This window comes from Eucalyptus grandis, chromosome 3 (genome assembly GCF_016545825.1).
Source record: "Eucalyptus grandis isolate ANBG69807.140 chromosome 3, ASM1654582v1, whole genome shotgun sequence".
Lineage (NCBI taxonomy): Eukaryota > Viridiplantae > Streptophyta > Magnoliopsida > Myrtales > Myrtaceae > Eucalyptus > Eucalyptus grandis.
The window spans coordinates 41,121,490-41,133,527 of NC_052614.1; the positions used below are offsets into that span (position 1 = coordinate 41,121,490).

Consider the following 12,038-nt stretch of genomic DNA (forward strand, 5'->3'; position numbering starts at 1 on the left):
GTCACGTAATTTTAGTTTTGCTTTCATTCAAATTAATATAAAAAATTAACTGGACAGATGATTTAATTGATATTAAGTAACATGATGAAAGTTGAAGTAAAGTTTTAGTGACTTTTTGTTTGAAAATTGAGCCCAGTTATCCAATCAGTCTCCTTTTCTTTTTATCCTTTTTTTTAGTAGTCAACCAAGTTTCGAAAAAAAGAGAGTCGAACATAGAAATAACTCGACAAGTATGTGAAAAAAAGAGAGAACGATTATTGGTAGGATTTCAAGTTCTAGAGAAGCAAAAAAAAAAAAAAATCCTCTCTGTGATGGATTCCTTAGGCAACCAAATCATTGAGCCTCAGTTGGTCTAATAGCATTTTATGGAGCATTTTTGTGATCTCCTCTTACCACGGATAAAGCTGGATAAACCTTAGGTGTCGGAGATTCGAGAGTTATCCGCTCTCAGTTGAATGATGACTAGATCACCTTTCTTGTTCGCCCTGTGTCTAATCTTGAGATTCGAGATACTCTTTTCTCCCTTGCTAGGGGGAAGGCATTAGGTTCGGATGGCTTCACGATTGAGTTCTTCAAGGAGAATTGGGATATGGTGGGTCAGCTCGTCATGGAAGCCGTGAAGAACTTTTTCACCTCAAGGAGGCTCCTCAAGGAAATTAATAACACAATTTTGGTCATGGTTCCGAAGGTTCCCAATGCGACTACCGTCGATGACTACAGGCCTATTGCTTGTTGCAATACAGTGTACAAGATTATTACCAAAGTGTTGGCAAATAGGGTTGCCTTATTCTAAAAGACCTTGTGAGTTTGTCTCAGAATGCCTTCGTCAAGGGACGATGAATCAGGGATAATATTCTCTTAGCACAAGAACTTTTCTCGAGGCTTAATGTTGAACCCTATTCTCCCAAGTGTGCTATCAAAGTCGACTTCAGAAAGGCGTATGATACCGTGGACTAGTAGTTTCTTGAGAGTGTTCTACTTGCCTTTCAGTTTCCTGTTCGGCTGGTTCACCTCATCATGACTTGTGTGAGGACTCTTTGGTTTTCCATTGCATTGAATGGGGAGCTACATGGTTTCTTCCCTAGTGGGCGTGACTTGCGATAGGGAGATCCCAGTTCTCCTTACTTATTCATGTTAGTTATGGATGTGCTCTCTGGGATTCTTGGGAGGTGCTCGCTACAGCCGGATTTCAGATTCTACTGGAGATGCATGTCTACTTGCCTCTTGCACTTGTTTTTTGCAGATGATGTTTTCCTATTTTGCGAAGGCCACTTGCCATCCGTGAACTTGAAGGTCTCCATTTGTTTTCTTTTGGGAGCGGACTTCTCCCAAACCCAAGGAAAAGTGAGGTGTTCCTCTCGGGAGGCTTGCTTGACTTAAAGAATCAAATCCTCTTGGAGCTTGGTTTTGTTGAGGGCAACCTTCCAGTCTGTTATCTCGGGGTTCCAATCATCACGTTAAGGCTCGGGAAAGCGGATTGTGTTGATCTTGTGAGGTGCATCACCTCTAGGGTGCAGTCATGGACTCATCGGTTTCTTTTGCTGGCTGTCTTCAACTAATCAGGTCAGTCCTCCATGCCATTCAGGCCTATTGGGCAAGTGTCTTTATCATTCTTGCAACTGTGCTGGACCATATAGAGCGTATTCTCAGACAATTTCTTTGGAAGGGACTTGAGTTGGGTAGAAGGGGTGCTAAAGTCTTATGGGAAGATGTTTGCCTTCCTAAAGTGGAGTGAGGTCTTGGTATCTAGAGATTGCGTGAGTGCAATAAGGCGGCTATGCTCAAACATATATGGAATTTATTTTCAGATAAGGAGTCGTTATGGTGTAAGTGGGTCTACTCGACCTTCTTAAAAACTAGGAACTTTTGGGTTGTAAAAAAGCTAACCTACTGCTTTTGGGCTTGGAAGAAAATTATACAACTCAGGACAGAATTTCGACTTCGCTTCCACTGGAGAATAAGCGATGGCTTATCAGAGTCACTCTGGTTCAATAATTGGAATCCCAGGGGTCCTTTGAATTTATTTTTCACGGATTCCCTCACTATAGCTATGGTCTCTCTAGGCAGGTTTTGGTTGCTGATCTCTTCTCTGAGGATGGACGGGCTATCAGATCAGAGAATGAGTCTTAAGGTTTGTCGCTTCCCTCATTTTCTGGAGTCCGAGATCGGTTATGTTGGAGGGAGGACTCGATGGGCTTGTTCTTGGTGGCCTCGGCTTGGGAGTCCATAAGGCGAAAGAAGGCTAGAGTCAATTGGCATTGTTTCATTTGGAGTAATGTCATCCTGCCTCAATACCAACTGAACTTGTGGTTCATCACCAAGCGGAGGTTGCCTACATAGTCTCTTCTCATGTCTTATGGTATGATTGATATTGCTTCTTGCCATTTTTGCAATGAGGTGCCCGATTCTATTGATCATCTCTTTTTTGGATGTCACATTACTTTGAGTATTGCTTTCGTTTGGGCTACTAGATGCAATCTTCCCTAGACCAACAGGACTTGGGAGGAGACTCTTAGTTGGGCCATTACCTTGCTCTTCGGCAAGGAATTTTACAAATATGTTGCCTATTTTTCCTTTGGTGCGCTTTGTCACATCATCTGGAAGAACATGAACAATATTCTTTTTAAGGGGAGCCGCTGTCTATTTCGACCATGAAGAAGCATCTCCTCAAGGTTGTCAAGGAACAGGAGGATGCAACGCTCTTATCTTCAAGAATGTTGAGGACTCTGCCAGGAACAGGAGGATGCAATGCTCGTGGGATGTGGACCCCATTAACTTCTCTTCCATTGATCGTAGTCCGACTGGATAGGCATCTCTTTGGTTGCTAGGTTGCTTTTTGCTAGGCGTTGTTTGCTGTTGGCTCTCTGTTGGTCGTTTTGTTGTTGCCGCTTGGCTTTTTCCACGGCTTCCTTTCACTCATAATGAGCATATTCATCTTGAGTGCAAGTTTTTGGAACCGTGTTGCTTGCACAGTTTGACCTTCCCTAATATATTGCTTACTTTCACAAAAAAAAAAAATAATTGACTATTTAAAATCTTTGATTAAAACTCTGTTTATTTTGCAGAAATAAATCATTTGAAGAGCATATTAAAAAAAAAGGTCGCTTCTATTATTTGTAAAAATGAAATAACGAAAAAATATTTTCACCTTTACAAAAATATTTAGATATAGATTATTGTCGATAATAGAAGCATTTTTCATTGATCAATTATTTCAAGTGAAATAAGCAATCATTTTTTGGAATATATATTTCAAAATATTCATTTTTCATGAAATAAATGAAGCTTAAGTGTGCAACTATTAATGCTGATATAAAAAACGCTAAACATGTATAAGATCTACAAAGCCGAAGTTGAAAATCAACTCATCCTAAAGATTAAAATTGTAAGGTCTGAGTGGAGGAGAATATTATGGAAGATTCTCCCATGGGTCATAATCATGGTGCTTTTGCTTTATTTTTGGAGAGATGTGGCATAGCTGCTTAGTATACAATGCCAAGTACCCCCCCCACCGGCCGCAAAATGGTGTCGCTTAGCAATAAAATCGTACTCTAATGGATATGATACGAAGTATGATATGTCATGGCACTCTACCAGAGTGTCTTTGAGTTGAAGCTTTCAAAATAGCCGTGCATATCCTTAATTGGGCCCCTTGTAAATCTGTGGTTAAAACACCTCATGAACTATGGACACAAAGGAAACTGAGTTTGGGATATTTTCATGTATGTGGCTGTTTGGTTGAGGCAAAATTATATAACCCACAAATTAAGAAACTTGACCCGAGGACTTTAAGTAGTTATTTCGTTGGTTACCCTGAAAGATTAAAGGGTTTTAAATATTATTGCCCTTCACATACTAGTAAATTTGTTGAAGATTAGAAATGCGGTGTTTTTGGAAATTGCTGACCTTGAGGAAACTCGAGATCAAGTTTCTAATCAGGAAATATTTTGGCTCCTATAATTCAAGGGTCTAGTGTACCATTACCTTCATCATAAGTTTCTAGTCCATCGGAGGAGGTACCTAACGAAGAACCTCAAAATACGGGCCTATTCTCCCTCTTGTTGGTGAACAAACTTTTAGGAGGTCATGAAGAGAAAGGAAATTAGCTATCTCTGATGATTACATTGTATATCTAGATGAGTTAGACCATGATGTTAGCCTAGGAACTGATCCTATCTCTTATGATGAAGCCATTATAAGTGATCATTCAACTTAGTGGCTCGAAGCCATGAAAGATGAGTTGAACACAATGAAAACTAATGATGGCTAGGACCTAATAGACTTGCCTAAAGGGGCCAAAGCTGTAGGCTGTAAATGGGTCTACAAAACTAAGTTAGACTCTAAAGATAATGTTGAAAGGTATAAAGTCAGACTGGTTGCAAAATGTTTTACTCAAAGAGAAGGAGTGGATTATAATGATACTTTTTCCCCCGTGTTAAAAAAATGACTCTTTCATAATAAACATGGTCTTAGTAGTTCATTATGATTTAGAGTTACATCAAATGGACGTGAAAATGACATTTCTTAATGGAGACTTACAAGAAGATGTCTATATGGCACAACTACAAGGTTTTGTGGTTGAACGCAAGGAACACATGAAATACAAACTGAAAAAGTCCATCCTTGGTTTGAAACAAGGCTCAAGACAGTGGTATCTTAAGTTTCATGATGTGATTAGTAATTTTGGTTTTAAAAGAAATGCAGTGGATCAATGTATATATCTTAAGATTAGTGGGAGTAAATTCATCATTGTGTATTATATGTGGAAGATATACTACTTGTTAGCTGTGATAAAGGTATGTCGTATGAGACTGAGAATTTTCTTTCACATAACTTTGAGATGAAAGACCTTGGTGAAGTCCTTTATGTAATAGGCATTGGGATTCATGGAGATAGATCTCGAGGGATCTTAGGATTATCTCAAAGAGCCTATATTGAAAGGATTCTTAAGAGATTCAACATGCACAATTGCTCTCCCAATGTTGCCCTTGTTGTTATAGGTGACAAATTCAGCTTACTACAATGCCCTAGAAATCAACTGAAACTTGGACAACTAGAGCATATTCCCTCTGCATATGCTATAGGTATTCTTAAGTATGCTCAAGTATGTACTCGTCCAGACATAGCGTATGTTGTTTGAATGCTTGGCCGTTACCAAATAAACCTAGGAACCAATCATTGGAAAGTAGCTAAGAAAGTGATGCGTTACTTACATGGTACAAAAGATTGTATGCTTACATACAAGAGAACATATAGCCTTGAGGTTATCGGTTATTCTAATTTGATTATGCTGGGTGCATCGACACCAAGAAATCCACATCAGGTTACATGTTTATGCTTGCTGGTGAACCTATCTCATGGAACAGTGCAAAGTGGTCCTTAACGGCATCTTCCACTATGAAGGCTGAATTCGTAGCATGTTATGAGGCGAGTTCTTATGGTTCATAATTGAGGAACTTCATTATGGGGCTAAAGGTAGTTAATGCTATTTTGAGATCACTGAAGATAGATTGTGACAATTAGGTTGCTGTTTTCTTCTCGAAGAACAACAAGTCAAGTGGTGCATCCAAACACATTGACATTAAGTACCTAGTTGTGAGAGAAAGAGTCCAAAATCAAATTGTGTCTATTTAGTATAATAGGACGAAAGCCATATTAGCGGATCCCATGACAAAAGGCTTACCATCCAATCTCTTTCGAGAACATGTTGCTAGTATGGGTTTGGTTAATACTTTTAGTTTAGACCATGGTTTTGGACATATTTTTATTTATTTTGTGATCACCTCATGCAACGGAGTTGGATTTGTCATTAGTTGCTTCTTAATATATGTGCACCTTTGAAGTTTTTTGAAACAAACGATTTTGTATGGATCTCACGAACATATTTATATTACAAAACGTTACAGGTCATGACTATTAACCTATTAAATGTTGCCTTTAATGTTTGTGCTGGAATACTAACTGGAGAACGGTACTATGTCATTGGAATAAGGATATTGGCTCCAATTCTTTTCTGCATACATGTTAGACAAGACCTTACTTAAGGGATGTTGTGTGTGCTTGATTGTTAAGCCTTATGAATTAGATCGATAATAGACTTTTAGCCAAGTGGGAGAATGTTGGACTTGATGAGGTCTAACTCATTTATGTGGCATATCAAGTCTATTATTTAATATTTGATAATGCTCAATTTAGTTAAATATATTATGGGCAATATATTTATGATATCCAGTTGCGCATGTAGAATTCATATCTTAAACTTTGATGGAAGATTGAGATTTGATAATTGTAGAGTTGATCCTATCACTCCTATATAAGATCTCTTTTCAATGGAGAATGTATGTACTCCATAATTACGTTCCGCTATTTCCACAAAATTGAAGAGAGAAAAATACACGCCCATCATAAATATCATAGAGGATAGTGGTGAAGATTCATATGCAAAGGAAGACATCTTCTCTCATATTGAAACCGGGAAGCTCTCGACCGGTCCCATTTCCCGGCCACACATACTTGGTAATGCATTTTATGTGCAATAGATGGTATGGAAAGAAATCAAGGCAATCTGAAACATTGGTCTCGAGGTAGGCAACGAGACGTGCAGAACCCGCATGCAGAAATGATTTAAAGAATCATTTGCTGGTGGAGTTACAAAAGAATCAAATGCTAGCTACCAAAGCTTAAAAAAAGCGTACAAGCTGCGAAAGCTTCAAACTAAAGTGGATGGTGCATTTTCCGACCAAAAAAAAAAAAAAAAGGTGGATGGTGCATTTGTTTCTAGAAAGATCAACAACTTGGGAAATATATTTGTAAAATGATTACTTGTATTGCTTTTTAGAAATAAATAAATAAAAAATATTCTCATTATCAAGGCATATATCTAGGCATGAATGGTTGTTGATAATGAGAACAATTACAATTGATTAATTTTTCTAAAAATCAATTTTTAAATACAAATGAACCTTTAAAATTCTTCTTTTCCACGGAAAAGCGAAGTATCAAAATAAAGGTGGATTGGGAAAAGCAAGAAAGCAAATAAAAAGAAATAGATTAAGCATCGAAACTAAAATAATCGACACTTAAAAAAGCATTTGTGGAGGACAGCTTGTTTGATGGTCAATTACTTATAAAAATTGCAAACATTATGCATTCAAACATAATTAATAGTTCATTTTTTCAAGTAGTATGCTACAAGTATTTTGTTAATACGTTTCCTCACATTTTAAGTTCTAAAGAAGACAATTTGTCTAAAATGGTATTAGAGCACGCGTCGACAGTCTTTATTCTGGCAATGTCATTTTTAGTTTATCACGATGGAGAGGTGAAATTTTCCTTAACTAACCACTTAAAAGTGCCATGGAGACACAATTTCTTTTTAAATAATAAAATTCATGTTATAGATACATTTTTGACATATTTGTCAAACATTTGAACTTTTGAAAACCATTGGTGTCTGCTTTGCCTAAAAGATGTAAGTGCGGCTATCTGAAAAATTAAGGTGGTTAAAGAGTCTGAAATCATAGGAACAATTGCATTATAGTCATGGACGAAATCAAATCAATCGGTGTAATCAAGGACAAAAGATGTGGCAATCATTATCGAACATGCACGCCACTATCTCCGTTGACAATCCATACCTATACGGAATCCAGCTACTCCGAAGTTTAGTTTATTTATTACAACCCAATAAATCCCAATTCTTCTTGCTTGGAACAACCTGAGGAAAAATGAACTCCCATCAGGGGACTGCCCTAATTCTAACACTCCTCCTCCTAGCCTCAACATGCCTTGCCCTCCCCAGAAAGCCATCCGGCCCGAGCCTGGCCGCCCAGTTCCTGGCCCCCCATAACGCAGCTCGCGCGGCCATCAGGATGCCGCCGCTCACGTGGGACTCGCGCCTCGCGACCTACGCAGGTTGGTGGGCTGCGCAGAGGCGGCAGGACTGCGATTTGAGGCACTCAAACGGGCCCTATGGGGAGAACATATTCTGGGGCAGTGGCACGGGGTGGAACCCGGGGCAGGCGGTGGCAGCATGGGCCTCGGAGCGACGGTGGTACGACTACCGGAGCAATGCATGCGCGGAGGGCCAGATGTGCGGGCACTACACCCAGATAGTGTGGAGGAGCACGAGGAGGGTCGGGTGCGCCGTGGTGGTGTGCTTCAAAGATGGCGGCACGTTCATGGTTTGTGAGTATGATCCGCCCGGGAATTACATCGGAGAGAGGCCTTATTGAACAATTTTATGATGAGGAGATTTTAAATGTGCCCAAAGTGAATTGAGGGACAAATTGTTTTTATTTGTTAAGCAGTTTTTTGACTATTGGTGATGGGTGTTCGATTCATTCTCTGTAATTAAGGTGCGTTGCTACTCTTTTGAGAAATGCGTACAGGCACATCTATGTGTGATTAATAAAATAATACAAAATTTTCAAATCACCAAGCTCGATTTATCATTTCGAATGTATGCAGAACCGTGTCGTCCAATTCTTTCTATTTTAATTTTCTTTAATAAGCTGATGTTTCTTTTGATAAACTGGCGACAGCTATCTTCACATTTATGTTAAATTACTTTCCCAAGGGATTGTACTTCACTTGAGAATTGCGCATTTATCTTCATTGGCATGTAATTCACTAATATTGTAACACAGAATTTAGGGAAAGAGAGATGAAAAAATCTCCTCGAAGTCTATGATCTATGCCGATATATAAACTCGCTAATAAACATATAACAACTCATTCTAAGTCGAAAAACTTTCAGACGTGTGCACACTTGCACATATAGTTGGCAGATTCTTCTTCTCCACTGGCCACTCCTAACAATAAAAAAGGCGAAAGAAAAGGGGCAAAATTACCAAAAAAATTCCACACCCATTGTATTGTTTTTAATTCAGTCATAAATCTTTTAAATTGGATCAATTTAGTCCCAAATCTTTGGACATTAATAGTAATTCAGTCCATCCGACCTATTTAGGCTGTAAATTATTCATGAAGATGCCAGGTTATCTTACGTGACACAATCGGTATTGGCGTGGATATTTTTAATACATTTTATTCTTATTTTTTAAATTTTTTTTTCTTTCCCTTTTCTTTTTGTCAAAGGCCGATCGCCAGCCATATCCCATAAACCATGGTCCACAAGGGCTGGCCTCTTTAGGTTGTGCCTGGACAAAGGCGAGCGCCGGTGATGCCCTCTTGCCAAATCTGGAGAGGCTTGACGAGCCCTATCCTAGGTAAGGGTCAGCCTCGTGTCTTAGAGATAGAGAGAGAGATTGCACGTTAGAGTTGGAGAGAGAGAGAGAGAGAGAGAGAGAGAGAGAGAGAGAGAGAGAGAGAGAGAGAGAGAGATTCTACGGTTGTCGAAATGGAATTAACTAAGGTGCTTTAATGACTTTATCTTGGCCACGACTTTCCTTGTTCGTTTTTTTTTTCACTAGGCAAAAAGAAGTCGCGAAGCGAAGCAAGGTAAAGAGCACGGGAACAAATGAAACAGGAATCTCTTTTAGAGAGAGAAAGGGATGGTCGGAGATGATGAGAAGAGTGTTCGTTTTTTTTTTTCACTAGGCAAAAAGAAGTCGCGAAGCGAAGCAAGGTAAAGAGCACGGGAACAAATGAAACAGGAATCTCTTTTAGAGAGAGAAAGGGATGGTCGGAGATGATGAGAAGAGAACAACTTCGACACAGGATAGAGAGGAGTGAGAAAATGCGGCTGGCGAGGCCAACTCTTGCTTGTGGCTGGCGAATGAAAAAGAAGAAGAAAAAACATTAAAAGTTTATAAAAATATTTATGTCAGCACTGATCATACCAAGTAAGATTATCAGCATTTATGTTAGCGATTTCCAGACTAAAATGAATGAATAGACTGAATTGATACCAATGTGAAAATGTTAAAGACTAAATTGGTTTATTTAGAATGTTTGAGACTAGATTGGTACTAATATGATAGATTTAGGACATTCTTAGTACTTTTCCCAAGAAACAAGAAATGAGAGGAAAAAGGGTTGAAGAATATCATGAACCATATGTATATATAAGGAAAGCGGATGAGATATGGAAGAACTATGAGCAAAAAGCAAGACCATTTACACGTTATCTGGCCTTCCTTTTCAACCTATCACGGCGTATCCCAAAGATTAAAATATTTTCTTGACATAAACGATTCAATTTGGGGCACACCCTTTATCTACTCTATATAATTGTACATATAATGTCAAGAGAAAAACCTTTAATCGGATCAGTGATTTAGTAAAAAAATAATCGGAGCGAAATTTGCATGAAATAGGAATTTCCTTGAAGAGCACTGGCCGAGTAGAGCTGCATCTTCAGTCACTTCACTTGAAAAGAGCCATTTCTTTGTTGGTGAATGATGCTTGAGGAATATGAGCTCTATCTATAATCTCTAGATATCTCTTTTCCTTAAATGATGAAAAGGACAATTATATATGCGCTTACATCGAAATCTTCGCAATATAAGTTATCCTAGTCAAGGCCGAAACTGGTTAAATAACTTACTAAACCATGCACATAGCCTAGGTTATAATGCATGCCAGTTTCTCCCATGTGAATGCTTTGCTTAGTAATAAGTATTCTATAAATTTGCTAGAATACTTAAATATTGAATCGTGTATTTACCTAATAATTTAAACTTTTAGAACAATTTGTTCTATTCCCACAAAATTTCACATAGTGCTAGAGTAAGATGTCTAGCCCTTATTTGCTTACCAAATTGTATACTTTCAGAATATTAAATATGCCTTCATCTAACATTTTAAACTTTGAAAATAAATGATAGTAGTCTTACAAAATTTTACATAAATGATTTCCAAATTCATTTAGTGATTGGTCCTAAATTCAAATGGACACAAGATCGTGTAAAATGGTCGTTTTTCTCTAGGGGTCAAACTTTGCCGTTACCGGTGAATTCAATCTCTCGTTTTCTAGGAATTGCAATGGTGACCTACATAGCAATTTTTTTTTACCTTTCAATAGTTCTTCCAATATCTTTATAGAGGCATTCCGTTATGCATCCTAATCTTCCTCCGCGAGATTCTCTAATCGCCTTTTGACTTGCGCGCTGATTTAGGGATAATTTTTTTTGCTCCAGATCCTTTAGCTACGGTTATCCTTTGGTCGATGGATCGTTCTTGACTCAAACTTTAACCATTTTCATGTTATGAGTCGTCGATAGTTGCTGCCTATCATGGCCTAGTTTGGGACGTTAGTTTCTCTGTGTGTTCTCAGTTTCCGGATCTGATGTCAACATTTATGAACGACCGAATATTCGACAGCGTAACTAATGTTACACTTCGAAGAAGGAAATTTTTCTTGGCCTCGCATGAGTTTTTTGCCAGTTAGTTCTTGACTGAGCTCTTGGACGTAAAGACTCAAGAATTCTTCTTTTTGGCCAATAAACTCTTGTAGTATTTTTTCTTTCGCCAATTTCGGTGGAAATAGGAGAGCAGGAGAACTCCTAGAGGTTTACATGCTTGTGATGGAGACTCTATTGAGCCGAATCCGATTGTTTGAATGCACCAAATAAACTTTGAAGACTGACTCAAAAACAGAATATATCAGAGTCCTGATATCAGCCCAAAATGTTGTAGTAACACTCGCAGATATAGCATGTAGCGATGGCAGCGAGGTTGATCCGGGAGACGGGGTCATTCTGTTGCATGTGCTACCCTGATCATTTCCAACTAGAAGCCGAACACGTCCTGAACCCGAGATGGATTTTTAAGCAACGTTCAAAACCCACCTTTTGTTAAGTTTTCTTGAACTCGAAACTTATCTATTCACTCATATCTCTTGGTCTATTTTGAATTTCAAGGTAAATATATATCACTGTGCATATAACCAAGTGTGTTTAGAAGAGAATTGTTTTCTAGCCACATAATTAGTCGGGAAACAACTGAAACATTCATGAGAAGGGAAATTGGTCTTGGGAAATTGGTCTTGGGAAATTGGTCTAGCAAGAAATGAGTTCCCCAATGATGAGTTTGCTCCTCTGTGGACGCATGCTATTTTGATTAACACCCTAAAG

General features: G+C 38.5%; 1 protein-coding gene across 1 annotated transcript; it reads left to right on the forward strand.

Moving 5' to 3' along the window:
- The first annotated feature begins 7,727 nt into the window (after positions 1 to 7,727).
- On the forward strand, positions 7,728 to 8,415 carry LOC104437430 (pathogenesis-related protein PR-1). The gene has a single exon (XM_010050368.3). The coding sequence runs from the start codon at positions 7,728 to 7,730 to the stop codon at positions 8,232 to 8,234; it is 507 nt and encodes a 168-aa protein (XP_010048670.2). The 3' UTR covers positions 8,235 to 8,415.
- The last annotated feature ends 3,623 nt before the right edge of the window (positions 8,416 to 12,038 follow it).

Excerpts from the sequence above, each read along its gene's own strand:
- LOC104437430 (XM_010050368.3), top strand. The coding sequence starts at position 7,728 with ATGAACTCCCATCAGGGGACTGCCCTAATTCTAACACTCCTCCTCCTA.